The sequence below is a fragment of the Parasteatoda tepidariorum genome, chromosome 8, assembly GCF_043381705.1.
Source record: "Parasteatoda tepidariorum isolate YZ-2023 chromosome 8, CAS_Ptep_4.0, whole genome shotgun sequence".
Lineage (NCBI taxonomy): Eukaryota > Metazoa > Arthropoda > Arachnida > Araneae > Theridiidae > Parasteatoda > Parasteatoda tepidariorum.
The window spans coordinates 67,795,011-67,813,373 of record NC_092211.1 but is presented as its reverse complement, the minus strand read 5'-3'; the positions used below and the strand labels follow the sequence as shown (position 1 = coordinate 67,813,373).

The 18,363-nt window shown below is 27.0% G+C and overlaps 1 protein-coding gene across 2 annotated transcripts in view; it reads right to left on the bottom strand.

Moving 5' to 3' along the window:
• Positions 1-18,363, bottom strand: part of LOC107443611 (large proline-rich protein BAG6) — a 59,525-nt gene that overhangs the window by 30,717 nt on the left and 10,445 nt on the right. For both annotated transcript variants that reach the window (XM_043046875.2, XM_043046878.2), the window contains exons 6-16: positions 15,791-15,865; positions 15,569-15,706; positions 12,609-12,788; positions 11,717-11,879; positions 10,436-10,706; positions 9,467-9,590; positions 8,495-8,674; positions 7,430-7,534; positions 5,433-5,691; positions 4,180-4,436; positions 2,816-2,930 (exon numbers count right to left, since the gene is read on the bottom strand). In XM_043046875.2, the coding sequence (XP_042902809.1) occupies positions 2,816-2,930; positions 4,180-4,436; positions 5,433-5,691; positions 7,430-7,534; positions 8,495-8,674; positions 9,467-9,590; positions 10,436-10,706; positions 11,717-11,879; positions 12,609-12,788; positions 15,569-15,706; positions 15,791-15,865 (1,867 nt within the window). The remainder of the gene's footprint in view (positions 1-2,815; positions 2,931-4,179; positions 4,437-5,432; positions 5,692-7,429; positions 7,535-8,494; positions 8,675-9,466; positions 9,591-10,435; positions 10,707-11,716; positions 11,880-12,608; positions 12,789-15,568; positions 15,707-15,790; positions 15,866-18,363) is intronic.

Below are 18,363 nucleotides of genomic sequence, written 5' to 3'. Positions count from 1 at the left end.
ACTTCCAGTGGCTATAAATCCAAAAACATAGTTTTGGAAATTTAATTAATAGTTTGTTACTTCAACCCGACCAAATTTTAAGAGTTTGTAAAACATTCCGGCCCCTAATAAGATATTGACTTTCCCAGACTCATAAAAATAGGGATCAGTAAGTTTGATATTTTGTGGAAAGAACTCAACTGGCATTAGAATATAATTAACTGGTATTGCATCTGAAATTTCACGCACACATAAAAGCTCTAATTGCTTTTCAAAACTGGCGTTATTTGAAATAATTTAGCAAATCTTTGAATTCACATTTATTTTTGCATTGTTCAAACCAGAAAACACAATATAAAATTTTTTTCTTCCCAATTTTCAATAAATCAGCAAACTCAGTTGTGATGAATGAAGACATTGGTCCTATATCTATAATGCTCTGGCTCGTTTCAACTCTCCAAAATAATTTTTAATAAAAAAAAAAAAACCTGTCGTTTTTATGTGACTGTTGTTTCTTAAATAAACTTGCTGAACTGGTGAAAATGTGTTGATCGCATAAAACTAGTTGCATTCGGGTTGAGGTTTCCTGGCACTTTAACTTTAGTTTCAGTGACTTCTGGACTCGAGAAATTAGACTCCAATCGGGCCTCATCATGACTATTTCGTTTGCCATTCTTAATATCAAGTAATGTATGTTTTCTTGAAAACAAAGATGGCTTCTTTTTACAGAATCATATCCATCATTCATGGAAAGAATTTTGAATTCTGGACAACTGTACAATTGGTGGAATTCTTCTTTGCTGCATTTGATACACTTAGAGTTTAGGCATCTCATATTTGATGTAGCTATCATGCTTGTAACCTTATGTTGGAATTATAAATTAGCATTTTTTTTATAACTTCTTTATTTTTACTAATTTGAAGTGATCTTGCATGGTTCTGCAAAAATTAAGTTGCTGCTCCAAAGTAACAAACTTGTCAGAATCTTTAAATTCTTTTTCCTAATAATAACAAGTTGAAATATCTAATTTTTCAACGATTAAAAACACTATCATAATTTCAAATGAATGTTCTACTTTATAATTTAATGAACTCAAAATTTGAGTGCACTCATTTGTAACATCAACTAAGTATAAGATGTTACTAGGTGTTTCATAAATGTTTGGGTGATTCAAAATTTTTTTGATAATGGCATTTAAAAGTTCTCTTTTATTTGAATATCTATCTTTTAAAAGTTTCCATGCAATTTCAAAGTTTGCATCCAAAATAGAAATTGATTGTATTACTCTTAGGGTTTCATGAGTAAAACTCACTTTAAGAAATTCTAATTTTATAGAATTTGAAATGGAACTGTTCTTTATTTCACTGGCTACAAGCATATCTTTATACATAATCCAGTTGTCGATTTTACCATTACACATTGGCACCGAGAGGGTAACTTTATGTCAGAGAATGCATTTAAACTAAATTTTGGCACACTTTGAACTCCAGGTAGAGTGTTATTCGAAAAACTATAAGAATTATCTGATTTAAAGTTAATTATCAATAATAATTTATCAATACTTTCTTTCTCCCCTATAAAATCGTCAACTTCTTCGGACTTACAAACATCAAAAATTGAGTTAAATTTTTTTTTGTGAGCTTGTTAGATAATGTATTAGTTTTTGGTACAAATAGTTTGACAGTAATCAAATTTGCACTGTCAATTGACGTGACTACTTTATCTTTATGCTTAGTTAGCGAAGATTTAAAAACTTTATTTTGAGTTTTCAACTTATCCATAATGTAAAATCAAAAATATTGTTTTCAAATTATTAAACAGCAGCTTCTGCATAGCAATGACGACGCATGTGCACAGATTGCTCTTGAACAGCTATACACTGCAAACTTTCTAAAGAAATATAATTTTTTCTTTTCAATAAGCAAAATCACTTTTTAATACAAATTAAGTCAAATATTACATTTTGTAAAAACAAAATTTCAGTAGAGGAAGGTTTACTATGCAAATTTTAATTTTAGGATACAATAGTATAAAAATTAGACATAAGCAATAATTTGTAAATATTAATTTTAAATCATTGTAACTTAGTTTATTAATAGACTCTCACTGTAAAATTGTAAATAATCATAGATTTTACTTGCAACTTAGTACAAAAATTAATTAATACAGAAATCTTAATTTTAAAAGCACAGTATTATTGACCTGTAAATAAGGTAACATTTAAGAAGAAATTTTGAAAAACATAGTGTTTTTTAACTGGAAATATAATTAAATTTAAAAAAAAAAAAATGCAAATATGGTCACAATTAAATAATAGTTTTCAAAAATCAACATTCTAAATTCAATTAATCTGAAAGAAAAATCCATGTTGCAGCAGAATATTCAAAAGAAATAATAAAAATGAATGCTAAACTTATTTAATTTGAATCTAATTGGCTACTTATTGTAAGCATGAATCTCAAAATAAGCTTTAGCAGGTTTGATGCAAGGTTTTGACCAAAAATTACATTATTCCCAAGCTTTTTTTCTTTAAAATAAAATTCTTTGACAATTTTAGGTTTTCTGATCCAGTCGTAACCATGGGGTATAAAAAACAGATCATTCAAGCATTCATCAATTCAAAATCGCCATTGTAAGGTATAGTTAGTCTCTTCATACATGATCTAAAAGCATGTACATTTTCCTAGCATATCAAAAAGATATTGAGTTAACTGAAACAACAATAAATTGAATTAAGTGCTCGAAATTGAAAAAAACAATAAATGGATACATGAAAAATACATATTTAAATAATGTCAAAGTTTAATATAAAATCCAATTATATATTCATTTTACCAGGAGCTTGATTATGACTGTGGTTTAATAATGACATCACAATATTGCTAATGACTTGCTGCAATTGATCCTCTTGTCTTCCAGGAAAATTAGGAGTTAAAGCTGGCTGCTGGTGCTAAAAATAAGTATAGGTCATTCATTAATCAGAACGCTTAATAATTTAATGGAAAAAATACTTTTTTTTTCTAGAGGGAACAACATGACAATTTGTCAATCAAGACAGACTTTTTCTACCCACTTAAAAAAAAGGCACAGATTTCAGTTGATGAAATAATTAAATACTTTTAGTGAGTTTTGAAAAATGTTAGAGAATCAATAGTAATGATGGATCCGACTGGTTATGCAGATTATCACTTATTGCTTAAGTTATTCAGAACAAATACATTTATAGGTTTTGGTTTGTGAAATGGGGACTAATTTGAAAGAAATATCAAAACTTTGACTGACTGACAGCAAAAAGAGGTGGGGAATGAAGAAACAAAAAAGTACAAAGAATTTTTTTTACACGAAGTAAGTAGTTTAAAAATTTAGGTAAAACTAGAAATTAAAACCAACAGAATTAAGCATGTCAATGAAGCTTAAAAAAATCTTTTCACAAGAAAAACAAATTTGTTTAAAATAATGTATTAATAATTGTGTTTATATCTTTGTCAAGGGGAGAAAAATAGTGCTTGATATATTAAAAGATATAAAAAACTATTGAAAAAGTGCATTAAAGTTATGCATAAAATAAAATAAAAAATAATTTTAGTTTTATTTTTTGTTATAAAAAATTTCAACAACAAAAAATAATTAATATTCATCCTAACAGAGAAAACTTTTTCTATTATTTGGCTTCCAATAACTGTGATTTTAATATAGTTATTTACAGACCTGCTAACATTAGAAATTCCAAAGGCATGAGACTTTTCTTTGAATGTGGTACAGCGTAATAAACAAAACAATTATATTAAAAATAAAAATAAATAAATAAGTTGCATATTCTTTAAATTAAATTCATATAAGTAACTTTTTTACCCCTAAAAATTGTTAGTACAGTTTTTTTCTTTACTGCATTGTGTAAAAGTAATGTAATACCTTTTCTTGGTTTATCAGTCTTCAGATATTTCAAAATATTACACGTTCTAAAAAAGGAATCAACGATAAACTAAATACATTTGATATATGAAATCGCTGATATGGAGGGGAGTTTTGAGGGCTGAATGGAAACAATGTGCGGGTCCTCCCATTAATACACTTACAATGAAAAAAGTCTCAGAAAATACTTTGCCGGCCTGATGTTCTGAGATTGGACACAAAAAAAACCTCAGAGTTTGTAGGTCAGAATAATAAATATAAATGAATATATATAAATGTTCACTTACAGCACTGGGAGTTCGAGATCCGCCAGCATTGTGTCGTCTTCGAGATGGTTCCAATGCCCAAACGGAATGACAGGGCAAACCAGAATCAAAAGTGTGCAAGCTTCCCATCGATGTAAGAGGCACAGGAATCAAACTGCGAAATGGAATGTTTAGAGGAGGAGCCTGACCATTAGAGGAAGTTCCAGCAGTTGAAGAAGTAGTTCTGGGCACACTTCTAGAGGAATCTGTATTTGCTTCATTTCGTGATTCCGCAAGTGCTGTGGAAACGAAAAGACTATCAATATCACTTCATAACTATATTGCACTATCACTTCATAACTATATTATGAATGACTTACATAACAATGAAGGATTAGAACTAGAGAATTTAATTTAAAAAAACAATGCCAAATAGCTCTTTTTTTGCATCATAACACAATAAAAAGAGAGGAAAAAAACACTAAAAAAAGGAAGATAATTATAACTCTTTAGAAGCTGAATTTTTATATAAAGATAAATTTTGAAATTAGGAGTTAAAATAAATACTATGTTTATTTCTCTTTGGTTATTAAACTTTAAATTTTTAAATGAGTTTTACTGAAAAATATTGATGTGTTTTCAAAATTCTGCCAAACAAGCAGTATAAATATACTTGGTATGCTCATTTAGAGAATACGGTGTAAATGTAGTACATTGCCTAGAATTTTTTTTAAAAACAAAATAAGACTAGCTTTTAAATGAAGAGATTAAAATTTGTTTTTGGATGCATTCAAAATACAACTGAAAATTAATGTATTTTTCATTTTATTTATTTAAATTGGGTTTCATGTTTACGAATCAAAATTTTCATTAAATCATTAGTAATTCAGTGAACTTAGATTCAGACCGTTTGGTTGGTTACCGACACCAAATCTAAACATTTTGAGTTTGGTAGTTAAAGTAAATATCTAAAATTACTGTAAAATTTACTTGTATTAACTAGAAGCTTTTTGGTCAAACAAGAAAAATTGCTTGTATGTTATATTTTTCGAAGCTTAACTAAACTTTTCCATTTAATACAAAATCTGGTCCGAGTAAAAATCATGATAAATATTTAAGATTTCCTTTTTTTTTAACACAAAGATGTTTTCTGTAAGAGAATAAATAAGTCATAAGATTATCTTAAAATCAGAAACTGCCTCTTTGAGTTGTAGCCCACGCATAGAAAGGTGTCACTTTTTCAATGTTCTGAAAGGTTAAAAAGACAACATTTATTAAAAAATAAATATCCATGCCTCTTATTTGTGCAGCAGCACTAGAAATAGATGTATTCCTAGGAGAGCTAGAAGCTGAGAAAGGTCCCTCAGGTACAGGAACAATATTAAAAAATGAGCCAGCGTTACTGAGTTGAGGTGTCACCATTGATGCAATATTATCAATAGTTAATGTAGGTGATACTTCCATAAAAACTAATGGATTTTGTCCTCTTCCAATTGATGGAGTGTCAGCAGTAGATGTTGAAGTCTGGGTAGTAACTTGAGGAGTGGGTCTAACCTGAAACATTAAAAGTATTTCTAATTTTAAGCAGAAGAAAATAGCAGTGACAAATGAATATGTAACAGGGTACATAGCTAGATTTTTCAACAAAAAAAGCACCTTTTAAGTACTCTTTGAGCACTCAAAATATATTTTTAATCCCTTTCAAAAAAAATAATAATAAATAAATTGAAAAAAAATAAATAAACATAAAACCAATAAAATTCAAAAACATTTTCAAAAACTTTACATAATCATGATAAAATAGCTAGTTTCTGATAAATAATACAGAGGAAATTGTGAAAATCACGAAATTTTTTAAAATTTAGAATGACAATCGATGTGGTAAAGAAAAAATCTTTTTTTAAAAGATAAAAAATTAAGCACCATTTTCAAATCCAGCAAAAAAAGCACCTTTAAGGGCTTTTAAAAAAATAAGCACCTTTAAGTGCTTTTTAAAAATGTTAAGCATCCTGTCTAAATCAAATATTCAGAAATAGACTACAATTAGAGGTGAGTTCAAACTCGTTTTTAGCAATGTTTCAACATCTTTTAAGTAGGTTTACTTATCTTTTTTGCTTCTCCTTTTTTGTTGTTTTTCATTGATTTAAAGTGGATTAAGTTATTCTATCACAAATATATATAAAAAATTTAGTTAGAAACACAAAATAATTAAAAATATGATAAAAACTTGATGGGATAAATGTAAACGCTCTCTCCAGGACGCATTGCTTTATGACAGAGGTATGTCAAAATAAAGAATGATTATCTTAAGTAAAAAATTACTCGTTATAATGCACCGATGCTTCAAAAAAAATTAAAATAACATAATTATAAATGAGTAAAATCAAAGGAGGAAAAAAAAAGCAACTTACTGATATGAAGCAAAATAAAATAAATTTAAAATAGATTGACTGATGTAACAGTTAACAAAATTGCTAATGTAAGAACAAAAAATTAAAAATTAACTGTCATATATATACTTCATGTCATATATATATTCATATCTTATATATATTCATATCATATATATATATTCATATCATATATATATGTCATACACATAGCAGGCAAAGGAAAAAAATTATAAAATTCAGACTGTTGGTCAAATAACTTAGACTAGGTCTAGACTGTTGGTCAAATAACTTAAAAATGCCACCTCTAATGTTTGCAGGAATAAAATTATTTTGGCATATCAAAGAGGAAAAAAAATTTTTTTTTTTCAAAATTAAATTTATGAATTTTACTTAAACATGGCATACATTTTAAAAATGACATAATACAGACTTCCTAGTGAGCCAAAGAAAAAAATCAGGACAATATATTTAAAAAAAAATAATCAGGAAATACTTTTGGGACAGTAGACATCACTAAAAAAAGTAAACTAAAATTTTCATAATTTATAAAGTATAACTCATTCATAAAAGCATTATGTTTACAAACAAAATTACTTGAGTGAAAATTGAGACACCCTTGATTAGATTCTTCATGATCTTAAAGAATTGTAAGAATAATAAAAGGCACAGTTAACAAAAGCAAAAATAATTATAGGATTTTTGATTTTTATAACTACAGCTAATTTTTTATTGTAAGAATATTCTATTTTAAAATTTATAAAAAAAATTCTTGGACTGTAAATTTAAACTAAATGTTTGAACTTATGTTATACGAATAAATAGATTAAAAATGAATTACTTAAGAATAAGAAGAAAAATTAATGTAATTGGCAATAAGGAAACAAGAATCCTTCACTTACTTCTGAATTAGAACTTGGAGCACTTTCATTAGTTGCATTATTACTGGTAGTGGTCGTATTTGAAGTCGATGACGGACCACTTGAGGTGGAAATGCTGATTTGTGCCTAAAAAATTTAAAATAAAATGCTAGTAAAAAGCATAATACATATATATATTAATATCTAATAACTTTTGTAGCCGAAAAACATAAGGAAAAAGACAAAAAGGTGAAATCATAATACTTTATCTTATCGTTTCTCTGTTGGAGAATAGTAAATCCTGCCAAAAATCTAGAAAGTTTAATTTATAATACTAGGAATTATTTAAAGAAAATTTTGTAAGATCCCTAATTATGTCATAATCACACAATGAAGGAAGAAAAATAAATATTATAGTCAATACAGCCTGAAGGGAAAAACTTTTAAAATAACTATTAAAATTTTTTAAAGGTTTAATCTAAAAATAGTTCTTTTACAAGAAATTAAACTCTTATTTGTAAACAAGCTTTTCATTCTAAATGGAGAAAGAAAGAGATTTCAGACTAAAAATTAATACAATTACCTGTTAGTTTATTTTTTTATTACATAAATATGCTTGTATATATGAATTAGGTAATACTGCAAGTGAAAAAGTTATTCCATTTTTAATATATGAGCAATTAAAGTTAAAAAATTAAGAGAACCATGGGCAAAATCCCTTGCCATCCTCTTCATAAGTAATTTAAAGTATAGGAAAAACAGGTTCAGGCAAACTTAAAGTAAGCCATTAAATTTAAAATGCAGAAACTTTTTTTTAAAATACCCAATGCAAACCAATTATGAGATGATTACTTAGGATTATGCTGAGGGGAAGTTCTCCACTAATTTGCTCGCATACTGATATTTTTAAAACATTTTGTCAACATTTGAAACCTGATTTACTCTAGGTTTGCCTAAAATCCCTTTTTCTGTACTCTAAATTTTGAACTACCAATGAAGATGAAAGAGAATTTGAGATAAAAAGTTTCTTCCGAGGTATAGAGTCCTCTTAATGGTTTTAAATAAAACCACAATTTAATAACTCAAGTTCCACATGATTAATGTTACCTGCATAGGGAGGCCTTGTAAAATGGAACCCTGTGCTGATGAAATAATTCTCACTCTTGGACTGCGTGGTGGTGCATGGGTGAAATTCACGTGCAAATCACTAAGAGAATGATAAGCATGGCTCAGGAAGTGAAGCATCTGTGAGATTCTGCTGAATAATCGCTGAGCATCAGCACATGGCTGTAATGAAAGAAAAATTCTATTAACAAGAGTCAAAATAATTATCTTTCTTTAGATAATTAAGATTTAAGTTTTAGATTTGTATAGATGTGGGTGTTTAAAAAGACAGCCGTCAAATCAATAATTTTCCTAAAAAATTAACAACAGTGCGTTGAATTAAAATAAAATAATTTAGTTTATTTGTACAAAACTTATTTTATAATGAAGTTGATTGAACACATATTTATAAAATTTTTAAGCATACCTATATTATATAGAGGTGAAACATGTGTTCAATATGCAGTAATGGGAGCCACAAATAAATTAAAGACTGAAATTTACAGAATTTAAATTTTTTTTTAACTAGTTTAACACAAATTGTTCATAAATTAAACAATATGGTTAGATTGCATACAAATTGAGAAGCGCTGACAAATTTACGATACTTATGGTTGCAAAATGACTTTCCAAATATTAAATTGAGAATGACTTTTTGTAAGCAATTTTGAACACACTCAAAATTGATGGAGCTTGATCATTATCTTTATGAAATGATAAATTTAAAAACTATTTTTATGAAAAAGCCATATGAACCATATGGCTTTTTTCATAAAAAAATAGTTTTATATTATACCTGTATGGTTTTATTTTCAAAATCAACACCATATTTTAATATTATGAACCCAATTGGTTCAACAAGATAATAAAAAACAAATCAGTAAGCAAATGATTTCAAAGTGAAGCAATAAGACCTAAATGCACAAAAACAAAATTTTCTTACATGGAATAAAATTGAACTTCAATTAAACTTACCCTTCCAGAAAGAGGTGCATCAGTTCTTAGCAAATCTCTAACTCTTTCTAAACTAGGTTGCAACCTTGAATTAAATCGTATTACTTCATCCAATAAATTAGCTAGTGTTTGAACACTTGGTTGCCTAAAAAAACAATAAAATAAAAAAAAGACTGTAATTATTTTTAGAGGAAACTATGTATTTTAGCCAGGCCAAAAAAAGCTGTTTTTTTTTTTTTTTTAAAGAGACAGGCTAAAATTAAAAAGCCGGCTTTTATTAGAACCAATACTTCTCAAAAACTTTAATTACCCAAAAAATATATAAAAATGTCACTTAATTACTACATTGAAATGGCTGTGTTAGGAAAAATTTGGACCAGTAACTTGGCACTTTCAAAACAGTTTGAAGCAACAGCTCTTACCTCGGAAGAGTTAAGAGCAATAAACTAGTTAAGAGCTACAATTAGAAATCAACTTATTTAATGCAGCATAAGTATATATCTAATAATAAGTATATAAGTCTAATTTATTTAAAGATTTAGTATGATTAAAAAAGATAATTATTATGAATCAGTTTAAAGCAAAGTTAGAATGAATTAAAAAATGTTTGAAAAGGTTTAGATAATTTCAGAAAAATGCCTGGTTTTGAAGCGAATATGGAGCAGCAATTACATCAATAGCATTTTATCTATTTATGAAATAAATGGTTAAGAAAAAAGCAAAATTAATCTAACATATTTTACATGTATTATACTAAATAGAGATTATTAAAATTAAGTTAAATGCATGTATACTAATTTATTCATTTTAAATATTTAAAAGCCAATCAAGACCAGTTTTTTAAATTAAAGAGGGACTTTTAAATAATAACCAGCCGACTCGACATTTTTTAGAAAATGATAGCTTTTTTGCAACCTGAAACACAGCAAATGAGGCTCCCCAGTAATTTAAAATGGAGAAGAGCTTTAGCAATAAATGATAAAAACTTACACAGGTCTACGAGATCGCTGAGGAATTGATGTTGTTGCAGATGTTGATCCAGATGCAGAATTTGAAGGCATGGGCTGACTAAAAGGAGTCTGACTGGAAGTTGCAGCATCAGGTTTAGGTTCTGGTTTTACAGAAACTGGTTCTGAACTAGAAGGCTCTGAATCCACAGCAAACTCTTCAGATGGAATTGCATCCATGAAGTCTGAGGCAGGAGTTTCAGTTGAAGATTCCTCCATTGGTTCCGCCGAGACAGTTCGCAAGTCAAGGGGCACTAAATTGATTATTTAAAGATTTAATATAAACAGAAAAAAATATTACACTGAAGAATAGTAAATAATGCAAAAATTAATGTGCTGAAATAGTTGAAAATCACATTTCTCAGATATATTTGTAGATATATACAATCATTTAAATGCTAATTGAAGTATCTGTACAACATATGATTTTTTTTTTGCACAGAAAGAATTTTTTTTTTCAGAATTAATTTAACTAAATAAATGTAGGTTGGATTTGAATTAACTTTCCTGAATTTATTAACTTTAACAACTGATTTTGTTTTCAAGATATTCCCAAAGCATTTAAGGGAACTGCAAAACACATAAATAAATACTTTTTTCAATAATGAAAAAAAATTCACAATTCCTGACAGTAATCACTTAAATTGATGATATAATTGACAACTTGAAAAGTTTGGTTTAATTATTTTTTCAACCACAATTCCATCATTTTTATTGATCTTAAAAATCATGCTTTTCATTTGCAGAGTTAAAAATAAATAAATAAATCTTCCAATAAATACAAAATGAAGCAAATTATCATCAAACCATTTAATTCAGATTCTAAAATTGGTTCTAAATTTATTAAAATGTGTGTAAAAAATTCAAGTTTTTTCTTCTTTTTTTGCACTCTGAAAAACTTAAAATAAAAAAAGTTGCATAGTTAAATACAAAAATAGGACATTTCTCTGTTGCATGGAATTTTTCTCAAAAATGTAATTTATAACTTTCTTCCACTAAACACTATAATTGTGACGCCACTCCGATAATGAATAATATAACATTTATGAGCCTTATTTTGACTAGACAAAATGTGTTTTGGCAGCACAAAAAAAAAAAAAAACTCTAACTGAGAGATAAATATTATGTTCAGCAAATTTATAGAAAGTTCATTAACATATTCTTCAGAGAGTCAAAAATTTATTCGAACAAGTATACAATAAATAAAATTCAAAAGTAATTGAATACATGACACTTCAATTTTTTAAAAGATAAAAATACAAACCATTATTTACAACAGGACTCCCTACACTAGTTGCAGCTGCTCTGGCAGCGGCTGCAGCAGTGGCAAAAGCAGCAGAAATTGCTGCTTGAGCAGCCTGGGCAAGACCTTCAAACCGGAAAGTCTCTCGGTTGATTGATATTTCATTTGGAACGTCCACATTTATCTGAAAAATTTCGAATAAAAGAATTGTATAATTTAAAAACCGTTAATTAATACAATAATACTATAAAATAACTATTAAAATTCTATTTCTAACTTTTAACAAAAGATTTTTAATATAACACATTATTAACAAAAACTATAACTAGAAAAAATTCATAAAAGTTAAGAGAGTCAAAGATTTTTCTATTCAGAATACGATTATACAACTAATAACATAGAAAATAATAATACTAATTATAAGAAAACACACACAATTCACATTTTTTTTAAATTATTGTAAAATAAACTTTAACAATAATGGTACAGAATAAAAACATGAATTTTTAAGAAGACAAATAGTCTTTAAAATTTAAAAAAAGAGGAGAAAAAAATAATACTGTTTAGCTATTTTAAAATGGTCGAAAAAAAGCCCCCCATTTAAGTTAAATAATTAAGTAATTAAGTAGAATAACTTATTATTAAGTAGTAGTAATTAAGTAATTATAACATTGAAAATAAAATTAATTTTCAAAGCGGATTTAAAATAAGAATGAACTCTTAAAACATTCAAAATGTCAAATTAAATAATAAGCCAATTAAAAGTTAATTTGCCTCCACATTCAAAAGCAACTTAAGAGATTTAAAAAAAAAATAAAAAAAATCAAACTGCACACAGATGTTGTATGTACAGTTTGATATATATATATTATAGAACGCTCACAGCCTTAAAGAACAAAGTTTAATAATCTACCTCTGTGTTAACTTCAGCACTAACTGGAGCAGATGCAGAATCCATATTCTCAAAAACTGAATCATTTAAAGGATTTCCAGGATTACTTGTCTCAGATTCCATTGCAGTGTTTTCAGGTTCACTAGTTTCTGTTTGTGAGGAAGAGTCAGCAACATTTCCATTGGTTGAGTTTGCTCCATCCTATTTTGAAAGAAAAAAAAAATAATTAATAAAATTATTAGTAGATTAATTATTTAATTATCTTACATTCAATATTGTTATACATAGCTAAACTGAAAATAGCGTTTAACGTAATAAATGTGCGAAATTAAGATTTGCAGGAATGAGATAGTAAAAATGAAGAAAGAGGAAAAGCAGAAACAGCATAAAAAAATAAAGCATTGGAATAATGATTAAAGAAATAATTTGTGTGGAACAACTTTTTTAAATAATGATATTTTTGATTAAATGTTTTTTCATAGGACAAAAAGTATTAAATCTTTCACAACATAATAATACTTTACAGTAAGTTTGAAAACTTTTGATAAGAGGATTAATATATCATAACTCTAATAGATTTACAGGTCAGAAACAATAGCATTTGGGTAAATGTTCAAACTACCTTTGAATAAGGGAATATTAGTCATAAAATTTAAATGAAAGAATACTAGATTTTATATTACTATATAAATAATAAAACTATTAACAAACGGATTGATACATCATATCAATAATAGATCTACATATCCGAAAGTACAGCCCTTGAAAAATGTTCAAACTATTTTCGAAAAAGGGAATATTAGAAACTAACTTCCAAATAAAAAAGATTCTATTACTGCCTAATAATAAAACTATTAACGTAAAGATTTAGAAAGAAAAACAGACCATAGAAACCTTAGTTTAATTGATAAAACTTTTTCATAAGATCAATAGTAAATGACAACTAAATAAGTATTACAGGGGTGATTGTGAGTCCAAGACAAAATTCCGGAAAATTTCTTGAGTTAAAAAAAAAGTTAAGTCGAAAAAAATTTAAACAAGATTTTTTCCTTTTTCTCAATATTTCTTAGTTTACTTAAAATATATTTAAAATTTACACATACCTATGATGACCTGGAGAAGTAATTGAAATTTACATATATGTCTTTCTTTCATGAGTTTATGATTATAATAACTATTTACTGATAAAAAATGAATATTAATCTTGAATATAAGCTTATAAAGTATCTCTCGGGCTCTCCCTTACAAACAAATAAAATAAACTGTGTTTTTAAGTTCCACCTTTGAAAATTTGATTTCTAGAAACTTTCGTGATCAAGGATTTTTTGAAACGTCTGGATCTTCGATCTCCGGATCACGGTTAGCGAAAAATCCGGTTTTTATCCGGAGCACAATCAGCCCTGGTATTATTAAAAAATCTAAAATAGCCTCAATATTCATAAATTTATAATTTTAAAGCCGATCCTGTTTAGTTTTTATAGATTTTAGAAAGTAAAAGAAAAAAAACTGTTCCTCATAGGTCTTTAGGTCCAGTTAAAGCAAAATACTGAACGAAATTCCCACTTATAGTTTCATACCAATATTGATCTGCAGTCATAACTGATTAAGCCCCCACAGAAATCCTTAAATTTTTCAGATATTTCATCGCAATTTAAACATTAAATGTCGTGATTCATATTTACCTGGTTAAATAACTACATTTCATGATTTTTTTCATGTATTTTTAAAATCCAATACCACAATTCATATTCACATGACTATAATACCAAAAATCGATTCTGTGATTTCTAAGCAATAAATTGCAATTTGTAATCGCGCAATTTAAAAATCAAACAGTGTGATTTGTATTGACACAATTTTAAAATCAATCAGTGGGATTTGTATTTGCAAGATTTGAAAGCTTTTCCGACTAAAAATATTTTTAAATAAATATATTTAAGTTAAATCTTTCGTTCTTAGCATTAAAGAAAAAACAATTATAAAAGAATTTTTACACGTTCTTGCCAATTGCTTTTAACGATGTAATCATAATAATTTGAAAATTTTTTATTTTATTTTTTATTACTTAATTTTAATTTAATTTATTTCACAGTTAATTAAGTCTAATAATATTTCCATTTTATTAAATATGTTAAATTTTTCTCATTTTTCCCTTGTTAACATTTATCCTTCCCCCAATTGCGATTTTCCTTAAAATTTAGGTGGGGATCTAATCGGTATATATTTTACTTTAGTAATAAACACTTTTAGCATGAAAAATAATATTCTGCCTCAGGAATGAACTTCTTTTATTTTCTTTTTTCAAACTTTTTGTATTCTGAATGCAGTTATTTTGTTAAACTTAAGAAATAGAAGAAAGCAAATGCACTAAGAGTAACAAAAAAGAAAAAAAAAAAAAAAAAAGATGCACATTAAAAATAAATGGTTCAATAACAGCAATGAACCAAATGAAAGAGAGGAAAAAGTTAATTGAGCACTTCCGGGTAACGAAATTTGTGCTCGTCAATAAGATAACTCTTTGAGGGGCTTTAAGATTGACACAATAATAAATAACTTAATTTAGATAGTAAAAAAAAATATTTACTATCAATTTCTAAATGCTAACATTTATATGACTATTCTCATAGTTAATCCATAAGCTTATACAGCTAGCCACACCTCCACAAATATCACAAAACAATAAACATATAAAACTATTCGCTTCTAAACATTAACCAATTTTTAGATATCATTATTCTTTAAGCAACAAAGAGATAAATTATGCCCCTTCAATAAGAATATACAGATTAAGACTGCAGTTGCTAACATGTTGGCTGACTAAAATGTGCTATTTTGCAATGGGTAAACACATTAGATTTTAGTTAGTCATTAGGTTAATATCAGAAAGACTTAACTACTTTTCTTATTGCTTGATTTCAATTAAAATTTTATTAAAAATTAAATGATCTCCATAAATACCAACTTTAAGATTTTGAATTTACCTCTAATGTGTCCATCAGATGATTAGCACGTATCAGCATTGTTTGAACCCTGTTCATTCTAAGTTGAGCTTCACTGTGCATGGGTACTGATACTGGCATTCTGCCTAAATTAATATGTACATCAACTGTTCCATCATCCTGTAAATTAAAATTGAAACAGTGAAAACAAAGTTATACATGTATCAACTGCAAGGCATACAAAAATAAACATATAATACATACTGAAGCTCTTGACATTACAGTTGCATTTCTTCCAATTTCACCACCCATTCCTGATACTACATCGTGAACAATATTCTGTTGAAAATTGATTTATATTAGTCATTTTTAACACTTTTAGACAACTCTAAATCATTAACAGTTTGTAAAATACATGCAGGGTATCTGCTACGTTTTAGATTTTGAAATCCATGAATTTTTCACGACTTACAGTTACTATTTTCTCCGACAAAAACACAACAATAAATTTAAAAAAGCATTATAATAGCTGTAATTGAAATGATAGGTATAACCAAAATTGTTATACTCTGTATCTTCAAATTTATAGATTTAAAATTTAAAAAACAGAGTCAAAAAAAGAGTTGAAGCTATAAAATAGCTAAAAAATACAAAAGCATATAACTAAATACAGTCAGATATATGTAGTTATTTAAACCTGTTTTATTGCTTCTTAAAAGTAAGAGTAATATAAAAAGCCTAAACTAGAATTTTAAATTGATAAAATAAAAAAATAAATATACGAAAAAAATTTGAAATCAGAAAAGTTATATTCGAAACACCGTGAAATTGTAAATTCCATTTTAAAGATTAGATTTTTCGGCAACCTAAATTCATGACTTTCCACGATTTTTTTTTTTTAAAAATGGTTAAAATCATGACATTTAATGACACATTTTCTTCAACACCTAAATCCATGACTTTACAGGTGGCCAGATACCCTGTACATGAATAAATAAACAATTTCTTTCGATAGTTAATAACACTTTATTACTGCTAGAAAATTCAATAAACATTAACTTAAAATTATACATTAATAAATAAAAACTACAATTCTGTGTCTGAATTATAACTAACAGAAATAGGTGCTAAATTTTATTATACTGAGATTATTATTATTTTGTCATAGAGATGTAAAAATAGTTTAAGTTGGAACTAAACAAATATATGTTTGACATAAATCAAATATACATTAGTCTAATTTTTTTGTTGCTATGTGTGAAATATTTTTCTGTTTGCAAGTACATTCATAAAGCATTGATTAAACTGAAACATTTTAATCCACAAATGGACCGATTTTTAAGAAAATACAAAAATTTCTCACTTATTAAATATGATCACAGTTAATTATTCTTAATTATAAGCAATTTTCCATCTGTAACACTTTGTTTAAATTACAGTTTGTTACAGCACAAAATCTTTCATATTTATCATAATTATGAAAAGCCATTGTCCTTTTAAAGTGGAATGTTTTTGAAAAAATAATCTAGGAAGTCTTGGGCATGAATGCTCAAAATTAGCTCTTTTGTTTAGAAAAAAATGCCTAATTTTTTTATGGTATTTAATAAAAATTTCTTCCAATAATTTTATGTTAATTTTTGACAATGGATAAAAGTATAAATTTACTCTAAAATTACAATGAATAATATAATTTAACTTGTTTAAACTTTAATTCTTGTGAGCTTAAGAGGACGCAATACCTACCCTCTCAATGCCAGCTGCTAATGCTTTTTCTATGGGAGCTTCATTTGCTAATAACTTTTTTGCATTTTGATATTTTNAATAATATAATTTAACTTGTTTAAACTCTAATTCTTGTGAGCTTAAGAGGACGCAATACCTACCCTCTCAATGCCAGCTGCTAATGCTTTTTCTATGGGAGCTTCATTTGCTAATAACTTTTTTGCATTTTGATATTTTGGAAAAATTCTTTCAGCATTTGAAACTTCATAGTTTACTCTAAGGTTTTATGAAATCTCTTTTTGTTTTACCATAAATTTTAAATTATTAATGGAGTTTAAATATCGGTAATAGAGACATCTTCTTGAAATCCGTTTTTTATCAAAATTCATTTAGTAAATCCTTATTTTTGAGTTCACTTACTCGAACTATACATTTCAAGCTACCAGAAGAAATAACTAGTAATTATTTTCTTCAATTATGAAATGTGTTATTAGGAAAGAAAGATGAAAAAATTCTTAAAAAAATTGGGAAAAGAGCCTAAACCACGCCTCCCATCTGTCCTCCCTTCATTTACCAATACGAGTAAAAGTTCTAGTGGGGAGATCTTTTGGGGGGTTAGGAGAAAAGCCTCTTTACTTTCTTTGAATAGTTGAGGGGTTAAATAGCCTTGGGGTCTTCTGTTGTGGTTGAAAACAGTTTTTATTTCATTCTCTTTCTTTAAAATGAGTTAGGATGGAAGACTTTCTTTCGAATTTTCTTATGTTATTTATTATTATTTTTTCTTCTTAATTTTGGCAATAACAACTTATCAAAACATTGTAGGATAAATATATTTAATTAGTTAATTATATATATCAATTAAGCTAACAATAATTATGCAATCTTCTGTAAAAAATTTTATGTAGCACTTTTAAATACGGAGTTAAAAAATAGTAAAAATTTTAAACTTCGTAATTTAAATTATAATATTGTCATTAAATTTTTTTTAGCTTTATATAAGAGGTTAAAAATTGAAACTAGCAATATGAAATTTCTTTACTTAAATATCAGTCCTAAATTTCATAAAATTACAATAAATTTCAGAACAGTCACATGTGGGTCTAATACTTTCCTAA